The sequence below is a fragment of the Paramormyrops kingsleyae genome, chromosome 1 (genome assembly GCF_048594095.1).
Source record: "Paramormyrops kingsleyae isolate MSU_618 chromosome 1, PKINGS_0.4, whole genome shotgun sequence".
Lineage (NCBI taxonomy): Eukaryota > Metazoa > Chordata > Actinopteri > Osteoglossiformes > Mormyridae > Paramormyrops > Paramormyrops kingsleyae.
In genome coordinates this window covers 7,557,614-7,570,004 of record NC_132797.1, presented here as the reverse complement: position 1 = coordinate 7,570,004, position 12,391 = coordinate 7,557,614, and the positions used below count along the sequence as shown (strand labels likewise).

The 12,391-nt window shown below is 47.0% G+C and overlaps 1 protein-coding gene across 2 annotated transcripts; it reads right to left on the bottom strand.

The window, feature by feature from the left end:
- Nucleotides 1-2,387: 2,387 nt before the first annotated feature.
- Nucleotides 2,388-12,169, bottom strand: gas2l3 (growth arrest-specific 2 like 3). Of its 2 annotated transcripts, none has more exons than XM_023809043.2 (9): nt 11,978-12,169; nt 9,070-9,125; nt 7,217-7,648; nt 7,006-7,124; nt 6,780-6,921; nt 6,634-6,697; nt 6,385-6,523; nt 5,646-5,753; nt 2,388-5,577 (listed from the first exon to the last, which is right to left on the bottom strand). In XM_023809043.2, exons 3-9 carry the CDS (start codon nt 7,392-7,394, stop codon nt 3,697-3,699), a joined length of 2,631 nt encoding a protein of 876 aa, XP_023664811.2. In that variant the 5' UTR covers nt 7,395-7,648; nt 9,070-9,125; nt 11,978-12,169; the 3' UTR covers nt 2,388-3,696. The 2 variants fall into 2 exon arrangements, with proteins under 2 accessions (XP_023664811.2, XP_023664804.2); XM_023809036.2 differs by lacking the exon at nt 11,978-12,169 and adding an exon at nt 9,422-9,678 and having other exon boundaries at nt 7,217-7,394.
- Between the last annotated feature and the right edge of the window lie 222 nt (nt 12,170-12,391).

The following is a 12,391-nucleotide window of genomic DNA, read 5'->3' as shown; positions in this document are numbered from 1 at the left end:
CACGTTTATCAGTGCATGTATGTGTATATTCGCGTGCATGGATTATAAGCGCCAATGCTGGATAAGGCTGTCACTGTGTGCTGTGCCCTGACAAACCAATCCCCAACTACAGTTTAAGTTTAGAAACATTTGCAAGTACGGTTTCTAACGTTTCACATGATGTCTGGAAGGATCTGTATAAACTCATTGTATACCGAGCCTGTATTCTGCTTGCCACTTAACTTTATCGGTCATATTTAAAATAAAATATGTCACATTATGTCCATGAAATGACATTTTTGTGTTCTTGACTCTCTTTTCCTTTCTTAAACACCTACATTGCTATTATGTTTTGGTAATGAAAATTGCTTATTACTGATTAATAAAACATTACATTTTTGTGGAGAAAAAAAACACAGAATATGAAATATTAAGTTTGTTAACCAAATGTGTTTACATACGCGATACACTCAAAATGGCGAAGGGGGGCGTGTCAGACAGTGCAGACACGCCTCCATTCACCATTTGCTCTCAGCCCGCCCCAAGTAAAGACTCAGCTCCCCTATCCATTCATCTGTAACTGCGCCCCTGATTGTATATTAGGTGCAATATCAGTTTTTATCAAACAATCAGATTTTATACAGTCCGAAAAACATTTATATCTCTTGTCTACAGGCGGCGTAGTCACGAATTAAAGCCCCGCATCAAAGAGCAGTTAATCTAAATACGTCAAACCAAGGGAAACAGCAGTTCAAAAGCTACAGGGGACCACAAAGATTCTCGCTAATGTGAGCCATTATCCAGAAACAGTAAACTATGCCTGTAATGACATTTTAAAAATCAATTTTTAAATTCAACTAAACATCTCATTAACCTTCTATACACAGTAATCACCGCAAAACCGTACTATTGTGGGAATGTTCTTCGTAATGTTACTGTCAGTTATAAATTGTATATACAGTAATGGTAATAACCGTTCCAGCAGATTTTTTTTTCTACACTTTTCTGTACGTCAATCCGTCTCACATTCCATTATTATCAAGTACAGGATTGCAGTTGGATCTGATGCCAGGGAAACCGGGAGTAGAACTCACAACCTTTTAGCTCTGAACCCACAGCTACCACGACGTCACTAGTGGTCCTGGGCCCGCCCAAAGGAAGCGCAGGCCTAGCCAGTCAGCGTTGGGTTAGTGTTACCGATCAATAAAACGTTTGCCCGACGGGTATATATAGATTGATAAATATCAGTCGGAGGAAAAGTGCCATTGAGAAGCAAATATATTTTTCCTTTCTCTTTGTTCATTTGGTCTTAGTAATGCCTCTGAGTCTGTCGCCAAGTGAATTGTTATGAGACTGGCCTACCTGATTTTCTGCCGCCTACCCACAGTGCTATGTCCGTTATACAAGTGTGCAAGTTTATTTTGACGTTTTTTATGTTACAGCTATGAGATTTTTAAAAGAACGCTGCAGAGGATGCGCTAGAACTTATAAACCCGGAATATCAAATGTAGTGTAATGGGTAGGCGCTACAGGAAGTCTATCGCTTTTACAAACCACAAATCGAAAAAAAGCGGTGAATCCTTTTTTACTGTCTGAATCGTTTAAAGAAGAAGTAATTATCCGTATTCTAAAGGCGCATAAACTGGGCGTTTAAAAATTATGTCCCGACGGGACTATACAAATAATTGCAAATGAAGATACAAGAACTAGGCTCAGCCAAAGCCAATGTTGAGCCTGTCACATGAGCTCCCCGGGGCGCAGTCACGGCCTGGCGAGGCGCATTCCGCACATTCCTCCGGTCCCCGAATCCCCACCTGACGTGAGCCCAGAAATGTCTAGAAGCGTTGCAGGGCGCAACCTGGTGACTTCGTATGTTTTTTGCATTTGATTTATTCAACTAAATATCTAAACTCCTGGAAAATTCTGGAAACTCTACTATAGAAGGTTAATCGCTCTCCCCGTTGCCTGACCTGTACAGTAAGTGATGTACGTCTTGTTTGCATAAGAAATATTATCCTCACCGTAACGTAAAGTGTGTATGTATATGTGTGTGTATAGAGACCCCCACACGCACCAGATCATTGCAGTACGCTATTAAAACCAACAGATGTCAGTATACACGTCACAAATAAAATTGGTGCCAAATATGGCTGTTGACTGAACCACATTTTGTGAATTACAATGGTGGCAAAGTAAACACACACAAAAAAATTGAACAAGGCTTTGGTCACTAAAAGCAATTAATTTCATGTACACCTTTAATATACACATATCCCTCCAGCAAGTATTGTGGATGCAAATTTTACAGAACCTTCATTTGCCCCCTGCAGCAGGGAGAGGACCATCTCCCAGTTTGCTTGCTTAACTTCCAAAGAGCATCAACCAACAGAACCACAGAAGAGCCCAACTTCAGACACAACAGTAAAAACTTTATTGGACACACAATTTTAGAAATTTTATTTTCCAAGATCAGGAATACTGTAGGCATTCATGAGTATTAAAATATCCACATATAAAAAGAATGACAGGAATTTCAAAGTGCTTTCGAAAGACAAAAACACACAGACAAATGGACAGTGAGGACAGTGTTTAACCAGAAACCTTAGACAAATAGAGGGCTGGACAGCCTTTCAAAAATCAAGTAAATTTTACTATATAAATAAAACCTTAATTCATATACTCAACAATATTAAAGAATCAACATAACAGTTGTTTATACTCTGCTTTATTTAAGGTAATACACCTTTATTCATGAAAAAAGGACCATGATTGTTTGAGCTGAAATTCCAGGTGCAAATAAAAGGCTGGTACAATTATATTAAAAGTTAATCGTACAGTTTTTGTTCAATATTAAGGCACAAAATATCCACTTCAGGTTCATGGAATATGGTTTAAAAAGGTCAAAACTTAAAATAAACTGTCATTTGTCATGCTGAGAGCAAGATCAAATAGCACTCTTTAAATGTCATGAAGTCCATATGTTGCGCAGACATAAAAATTAACATCTGCGTGATTCCTGCTTCTCACAGATGTACTGAGCAAAAAGCATGACCGAATAAAAACCCTCAGTACTAGGGCACACACTCAATGCCTGTGTGTCAACACACAAACAGCCAACAAATATACATATTTGGATCAATCTCTATTTGCTTATTTTTCAGTAGTTTGCAACATTAATCGTACTTAATGCAGAAATCCATTCTCTAACGTTAACCAGCTTTGGCGAGAAGGTATAAGTGTCTTACAAAGAACCAGATTGAAGACTTCAGCAAGAGTAGCATAATGCTAACCCTGGTCAGGAACACATTGAAAATACATGGAGACACATTGACACAAAACAAAGCTTAGCTGCTGAACTTCTGTGTTTAAAGGTGACATGGGACCATAGTAAAGATGACCTTAAAACAAATGAAATCTCATTTGATCATTAAAAAGAAAAAAAAGGAAAAGGACATCCCGTCCGGCATACCAAAGCAGCAAGTTATTGACATTGTTTGACGAACCTCTTCAGGACCATGTCAAAAAACAGTATGTTTAAACAAATGGTACTGCACTGTGAAACAAAGTAACATTCTAACCAAAAGAAAAGAAACAAAATTCAAAGACCTGTATACCATTAAAAAAAAATTTAAATTGGCTGCCCGCCACTTGAGGGCGCCAGATGAATTAGTAAATGCTTGTTCAATCCCACAGCACCTGGCAGCAGCATCATCCATCTCAGCATAATTCCTGTGTCTTTTTACAATTCATTACAAAGTAAAGGTCCTCTTTTTTGTTCTTAGGCTCAGGTCCTCTCCTGGAGACCGACCCAGCCCTGTTGGAAGGAAGCAGCACTTTTTTGGTGGAGGGAAGGGCTGTAACCAAGGAAACGTGGTTTATGTGCAGGTCCTGAGGCCTGTTTTGATTAGCCTGGGCTTGCTTTGGCCCGGCCTTATCGACAGGTGTGGCTGTCCTCTTTACAGCAGACACTGTGCTGTGGGTGACATCTGGGACCAGCCCAGACGTGACGAGTAAAGCGTTTTCCGAAATGGTTCTGACAGAGGGCTGGGTTTTGGTAGTGTGGCTGTAGCCTTTAGATGGTGCGGATGATTTGGGTCCCGTCTGGCTCTTAAAGGCCTGTGTCCTTGTGCTGCGCTGCACAGCCTTAGCTGCAGGACTTGGGGCATGGGCTGGGTGGGATGGTGCCTTCAGAGTGGAGGGGCCGGTTTGACAAGCCCCCTGAGTGGACAGTGGAGGAGGGACCTGGCATATTCCTCTCAGCAAATGGGTGTTCACACGACGCTGAGAAGTAGTGGGCCTTTGAGAGAGTTTTGTGGGGACTAACTGGCGGGGTTCTCCCCGCTGCCTGATCGCAGCTCTCATATTCCGCTGGCCTTCCTCCACCAGTGTGAACGGCGGGCGTCTCATGCGAGCGGCAGGGGGCGGGGCCACAGTCGGCAGGCAGGGGTATTTACATGCGGGCTCAGAGCCGACCGGGCTCTGCAGCTGGGATGGGACACTGCAGCTTGAACCTCCAGGACTGGGTGGAGGTGCCCAGGAAGGAGACTGGGTGGGCTGGCTGGCGTCACTGGAGGTTCCATTTTGTGGTTGAGGAGGGGCTGGAAAGACCAGCTGCAAAGTCTTCTTAGGGGCAAAAAGCTTCCGAGGCAAGACTGGGGTCCTGGCAGGACAAAGTGGAGCCGCCTTCCTGGATGGGATTTGGCCATTAGCGGACGATGGAGTTGCTGCCCTTTTGGAGAGGCTTTGGGTGGCGGAAGGGGAGGGGGTTACGGTCCGTTTTGTCAAGGCTTTAGTAGCGGCAGGGGACGGGGTTACGGTCCTTTTTGACAGGGTTTGGGTGATGGCAGAAGATGGGGTTACAGTCCTTTTTGACAGGGTTTGGGTGATGGCAGAAGATGGGGTTATGGTCCTCTTTGACAGGGTTTGGGTGATGGCAGAAGATGGGGTTATGGTCCTCTTTGAAAGGGTTTGAGTCGTGGCAGGGCATGGGGTTACAGCCCTTTTGGAGAGGGTTTGAGTCGTGGCAGGGCATGGGGTTACGGCCCTTTTGGAGAGGGTTTGAGTCGTGGCAGGGGATGGGGTTACAGTTCTTTTTGACAAGGATTGAGTGGTGGTAGGTTGTGGGGTTATGGCTCTTTTGGAGAGGGTTTGAGTCGTAGCAGGGGATGGGGTTACAGTTCTTTTTAACAAGGATTGAGTGGTGGCAGGTTGTGGGGTTATGGCCCTTTTGGAGAGGGTTTGAGTCGTGGCAGGGGATGGGGTTACAGTTCTTTTTGACAAGGATTGAGTTGTGGCAGGTTGTGGGGTTGCTGCCCTCTGGGACAGGGTTGAGGAAGCTGCAGTCACATGGGTCCCAGGCTTTGCTGACGACTCAGTGAGACTGACTGCTGTTATAGGGTTCATGCTGGGCAGCTGGGGGGTCTTGCTGGCAGGAGGGACAGCGAGGGGCATGCCCGACGGATTCTTCTGGAAAGCTTGGATCTTCTGCTCCAATGTGGTGAACTGCAGCACTCGGAGCGGGTCGTACTTGAGCAGGAAGCCCTGCAGCGTGTCCCAGCCACCCCCCACACGTACCATCACATGCTTCCCGTGCAGCATCTGCAGGACAGAGCGAGTTAGGGATGGGACCCGGAAGCGGGTCGCCGGTCTCGCACAACAGGACTCACCCTGATGAACAGGATCTTGTCGCCCAGGCGGTAGCGGCCCTCTGACAGGTACTCGATGGAGACCCGATTGGCGCAGTCACAGGGAGGGCCATCTGATATGTCCTGGACCTGCAGGACGACCCATGTTCCGATTACCACGTTTGGTACAACAGAACCGAGAGCGCTTAAGTAAAATTTTAGCAAATATCATACATGTTCCACACATGTTCTATTACATCACAGTTACTATGTCAGATGTTAACATCTTAGCTAAAAGTGGCCTGCAATTTACCAGCAAGCCCAACAGGTCTTACCCAGAAACCAGAAACATCACCATATAAAACTCCATTCAGTGGCTTAGGACTAAGGCTGCCTTTCGGAGCGTAACCCTACACCTGGCCTTTATTGCCGAAAGTTCCCAGACATGACAGTCGCCATTCCCACGCCTCCTCGCAGGGGATTGTGTTTCCCAGGAAGCCAGACTTGCCTCCTCCCTGAGCACCCCGGGCTGAGGGTTCCAGAGGCCAAGGGGCCCCCGCAAAGCTGCCTCGCTTCCCATAAACGGCACGGGGAGAGAGGCTGTGGACATCCAGCCAGCTGTGACATACAGCTTCAGCAGAAGCATTTTATCATCAGCATCCCTGTGAGTTTTTAAACCTGAAAATGGGTCAGCTATCTAGTTCTACTGCACTGCAGATCAGATTATCCTAGGTGACACCGGGTGGGCGGAGCCGGCTGGGCCGGGCCGGGCAGGGCTTACCGCTCGGTACAGCCCTCCGTGCCGGCAGCACACGGTGAAGGTTTTCACCGCGGGAGCCGGATCACTCGCCAAAAGGAGAGACTCCTCCAGCTCGATCTCCTTCTCGAGCTTCACCAGGACCGGGGGCTCCACGCCGTACCTGTGCACAGAGAGCGAGCACATTGGGCCCGAGCAGGAGAGCGGGGCAATGCGGCAAGATGGAAAAAGCCACACCGGCGGCCTCGACAGCATGCGATCCGGCCAACTCACGTAGACACGATCCTGCCGATCTCCAGCAGGCAGAGGCAGACCTGCCGAGGGTCTTTGTGCAGAACTGGAGGACAGACCGGCACGTAAGACCAGAGTTTGACCGTGTATGGTCACACAGACAGCCACACGGCAGACAACTCACTCACCCAAGCCTTCCGACTCAAAGAGGTAGGTGTCGTCCACCCCGATGGCCCGGCACCAGCGCAGGAAGTTGGCGGTGTTGTCTCGGGCAAAGAAGGAACCAGGCGAGGCGTCCTTCTTGCACACAAGCTTCTGCATAGGTATGTGCTGAGGAGATACACAGCTGTGAGCACGTGTGTGTCTCCGTGCGCACTTACGTATGTCAGGGACACACACACACACGCTGCATACCTGCCACTTGTCTGAGCGGCAGCTCTCACGGATCTTGTCCTGCAGCACTGACACTAGCCGGCAGAGTCGGACGCCATTGTCCAGGTCCTCCATGAAGCGCTCAGTTCTCACCTCCTCTCCTGCCGGGGAAAGATCCGGAAGCAGGAGGTGAGAGACTCGTCACCGGGTCCCACTGAGGCCCCCCCCCCCCGGACATCGGGAGCTGACCTACCGAGCATGCCAGAGAGCCAGAGTGCCAAATCTTCCTGCATGGGCAGCAGTGTGGCCTCATGTCTCACGAGCAGCCACTGGTCATACTGAGAAACATCGGCAAGGCCGGGGCCATAACGTGAGTTCAGAGGGGACTGAGGGTTCTGCAGCTGGGCTGTGAACTGCTCCCCGAGGCACATCTGGAGAGGGAAGGAGGAGGTGCATCAGAATGGAGTGACAGACAGAAAGACCCCCACGATGATTTACTGTGTCCTGGTAAAAAAAAAATAACACTTCTCTGTACACTTCTCTCAGCGTTGCTGATGTGCCTGCATTTGCTAGGCTGGCATCAGAATGCAAGCGGAGACGCCCCCGCCTTGGCTCGTTCCCAGGAACGTGCTGCTATCCATAACCTTCACAAAACAGGAAAAGCGGGGCTGGCTGACGGCTGGCCCTGGAAACGCCAGACGGGACAGATCTGCATTCAGCCGTAACCTCAAACAGAGCCGTTCTAAATTCCACGGACTCAAAGGCGCGCCTGTTGGTACTGAATGGGCCTCACAGCTAGCGTGGAACAGGACCCCACGCTCACGTCCAGCAATCTGCAGCGTAACAAGCTTCCCAAACCAAGGCAACATGTAATATAACCACATCCTCGTCTGTCTTTGGCTATCTTGCCTCCTTCACCTAAACTCACTTGAAATTTGCAAAAAGAAATTCAATTAAAAAGCTTAACCTGCCATGCACATTGATGGCTGGTCTAACAGTGCTTGCTCACAGTCAGGAGCGCGTCCCAGCTGAGGCTGGCAATAGCATCCAGCTGGGAATGTGCCAACTGGCCCTCTGCATCCTCACCGATACAGCAAGCAGTTGAGAGCACCTCCCAAAGAGAGACCGCAACTTTAGCGCAAATTCGGAAGACGCGAGAGAAAACGAAGTTGAAACATTATTTATCTAACATTAAACTAAATAATGTATTTAATGTTAGATATAACTAATGCTACAGGTTTAAGCACCAACACAAGTACACCTGGGTGTGTGCTTTCTTCGCGTCAATAAAAAAAAAAAGAAAAGAAAACATGAATGCTGCCAAGCAGACCAATCACAGTTTTTCTTTTAAATACCAAATCATCACCCCTCTCTTTGGAGGACAACTTTATTTTTAATTAGCTGAACGATAGATCAATACAATAAGTGAAGCCACCAATCACAGTTCTTGGAGTCTGTTCCAGCGAGACACGTAGTTACATTTCAGGGGAGGTGCATGTCAAGCTATGGTGTGGGGCCCACAGCTACACCGCATTTACAGTGTCGATTCGACGCAGATGTATGAACCAGGCTTTACAGTCAATGTTTTGTTTCTCTCTAAAGACCTTTCCAGCTGAGAATAATGGCCTAAATGGCTGAGTTGAAAACTCAGGTTTCAAGTAAGTTAAAGAAATTCATATATATATACACACATTTACTGAATTGTCATATGTAGTATAATTACACATATATGTTGATAAATCTAACACGTGCACACATACACACACAATACATATATATAATAATGCATGTGTTACATTTTGTTTTACAAAGTTAGGAAAGCTTTGTTTAAGGTTTAAGTTAAGCCTGATGTCTTCCACATAAAAGAATGAGCAGTCTCTTCCACACAGTGAGGCCTACAGGTTATTAATTACACACTGGTATTGGATCGGTACTCGGTATCTACCAATACCCAAAGCCCAGGGGTCAGTATTGGGACAGAAAAAGTGGAATCAGTGTATCCTTAGAGAAAACAAGATTCACACCCAGGCTGTCCTGAGTGAGGTGCTTGTTAAGATGACAGTGATAAGCAGCAATACTACTAATAAAGAAGCGGTGATTACATACCTGAAGTCCAGCCTGAACGGCCATCACTGCAATGTGAAAAAACGCACCACTTCCTTCTGCAAAAGAGACGCCTGTTACTCCCAACGTTCCCACAGGTCCAGGTCCGAGTGTGCGTGTGGGCACAATGTTGCCATTGTCCCTAACATGGGCCAGCACCCAAAGGAACAAGACCTTTCAACCTCTCCTTCCCCCTACCCCTAAAAAGTCAGTGCCCGCTGCCCATTCCACCCACAAGAGAACCCAAAATACTTTACAGAGATACAAGGGCTTGGCCGCGAAATGCCAAGATGAAGGCGAAGGGCAGATGGCCACATACAGTTGAAAGAACAATGCAGCACACAGGGTCACCCACCAGAGGAATGCTCAGCATCCACTGGGCCCATGGGGTGGCAGAGGCAGCCACTGTACTGGAGAAGGACCCTGCTCTCAACTGAAGGTCAAAGCACAGCGAGGCAAAGCAGTGCCACAAAGGAGCGAGTGTGTTCTGTGTCCCGCCCAGAACGGGACACTGCTGTGCCACAGAACAACCATGGATGAAAGCTTCAGCTCAACACAGATCTGAACGTTAGGCGTCACAGAGCAGACAGGACAAACTATAAGGATATCAGCCCTGACCTTGTAGATGCCAAAGCCCCTCAAAGCCGCAGGAGAGAGAGCTGCAGGAACCTCAAATGCTTCAGCTAAACCAAACTGGTCCCAGCACCTTGGATGCTCATGCAATATGGGTGTGAGATTTATGACGTTAATACTTTCTGAATCATTGTTTATTTGTACTTCACACATAGCTTAAATTACAGTACCAATTAAAAATTAATTAAAACTCACAAATTTCCCTGTTCCAGCCCATCTTAAGCTGCACACAACAATCACTTAAGAGGATCAGGTGTACCTCCAACTGCCTCAAACAGAACAGTGTCAGCCTGCAGCATGACAGGGAACATGCCTGTTTGTGTGTGTGTGTGTATGTTTGCGTGAGCGTGTTTACTCCTATTTACCATTTGTTTTCTTCGATTCTACCTCGATGCCACTCCCTGACCACACCCACCAAAACATACGTCATCATTCATCACCCATCAATATCACACCTTGCCAACCAAACTCAAAACATCAGAGAAACAATGGATTTGCCCAACAATCTTCTTTAACCTGCCCAGGATGTATTTCTTGAACTGGTATTGGCTTTATTTTTTCATCTTTGATATCAATGCCTACAATTTTACTGTAATCTTTTTTTCAGTTGTATCCTGGGATACTGTATTTTTGTAATTTGCATTTTTCTTGAGAAGTTCAGTAATGCAGAATAGAGAAGCTCCTACATAAAAAGCATGCTTATGAACCGACTGTAATGAAGTTTAAAATGCACGGCAGAGAGCGCCATTTGGTAAAGGGGGTTTAAAAGCCTTGGTCGCCCCAAAGCTTGAGCTAATCCCCAACTACAGTGGAAGCCCTATAAACCAGAGTTAATCCAGGTTATGTAAACTTCAAAAGGCTGGGTCCCACCCAGCCTCCACGGGCCAGGGCTGCTGCCTTCTCGAACAATCATTCTGACTCCTTGTTAGCATTGGCGCTGCTGTCTAGAGCACACAACAAGCTGCTAACATCCACCCAACATGCAGTTACCATGTGGAGTCAGACCTGACTGAAGTGTACGATTCCCCATCAGAAAGATCTCGGGTAAGGAAATCAGGGCAGGTGAAACTAGGCATTGTTCCTATTGACAGTCTGAGAATAGCCCCCCTCCAGGTGCGAACACTCAACACCTCTCTAGGAAGCACCTGCTCTCCTTTCCTATCACACTTCTCTCTCGGGGCATAACAGGAAAACTAACCATTGTAACAATGTTCATTTGACTCTAGTAAAATTCATACCCTTCTTGGAAATAACCAGCATTCAAATATGACAACCACAGAGTGTGAATGGGTACTATAAAACAGTACTGTGTCCCACAAGGTGGAACTGGGTAAGCAGTTGGATCGTGCATGGATGGATACAGTATTACGGTACATTATAGAAATGGGATCACAGAGACATATTTCAATAAAACATACCAATGTTTACAGGGTTGCCAACTCACACATCCGGCGTGACAATCACGGTTTCAGACTTCCACCCTCAGCCAAGAAAACTTACGGCAAATCTATATCATTAAATGACAAACCCAAAATTAGCTACATCAAAAGCGTTGGGCAGTTTGCAAACCCTACGGACTATTTACAACGTAATAAAACTCTTACATGCATGTAAATGTCAGTACAGACTTGTCTCGAAAATTTCACTCTATAGCCAGCTGACCAAAGTTGGCAACCCTGTGTTTATTTCTCGCAATGACCTGCTTGCAAGAAAAGGCTCGACACCAGAACCAGAGTTCAAACACTACACATATAGAGGGGGGTTAATGAAACATTAACGGCAAGAGCTTGGCGATTTAAGGATATTTTAACTACGTTACATAATTTTCTAAATCCAAGCAACAGATTTCAGACACGGAGACAGGTCAGACAACACCAAAAACTAACAGAATCGTGTCATTTCCCCTCTCCCCCATCGTTTCAGGGACAGTGAAAACACGCTGGTTCTGTTAGCAGCCAGGCTAAGCGAGCTGATCCGAACCCAACCGGGCTGAGCGGAGTCAATGACTAACGCAACGACACTCCGCAGCTCGGTCCAGCATCAAAGGACGAACTCATTCCGATACAACTATTAATTTAATTAAATACAATTCAAAAAGCACCTACGTCCGAAAGTCGATGGTACCCCGGCTTAATGTTTTATGAGCCCCCGCTTAATTTCCAGAACAGAAGGGGAACGCACATCCTTAACCGGGGAAGTGACGCCGACTCCCACAGCGGAGATACTTGTTGCATTTATTCCAACAGAAGAAGGAGGGAAAGCGCACGCAGTGAAATACCTGTGGGAGATTCGTACCAACACCAGCATCTGAAGTTCTGTTCCCGAAGGCACAGGCGCGGCGGTGTCTCTAGTCGTCCTCCCTAATCGGAAAGCCCGGCTGCTACGTACAGACTGGCGGTTACCGCCGTCCTCCCACAGCCGCAACTCCGCCAGCGCTTCGGCACGCGCTCGCTGGCTCGGGAGCGCCGTTCGAAACAGCCAATCACATCGGCCGGAATTCCGCTTGGAGCGCGAGAGGGAGGAGCCTGAGTCGATCCCGGCAGCTAGGGGGCGTGGCCAGCCAGTCCCCCCCTCGTGGGATTACAGCGTGGATATTTAAATTCTTCTAACAGTTACATGGTTTTTTCCAGGCAAACGCTGAACAGCGTAGTTCAACAAACTTGCTTTGGCCGAGTCCCTTTTAATCCATCTT

What these genes read in the sequence shown, in the direction of transcription:
- gas2l3 (XM_023809036.2), bottom strand. Translation starts at nt 9,452, where the DNA reads ATGGGCCCAGTGGATGCTGAGCATTCCTCTG. An exon ending in CCGTTCAGGCTGGACTTCAG is followed by an intron (nt 7,395 to 9,069) that starts GTATGTAATCAC and finishes TTCCCTCTCCAG; the next exon opens with ATGTGCCTCGGGGAGCAGTT. An exon ending in ACGGAGGGCTGTACCGAGCG is followed by an intron (nt 5,754 to 6,384) that starts GTAAGCCCTGCC and finishes GTCGTCCTGCAG; the next exon opens with GTCCAGGACATATCAGATGG.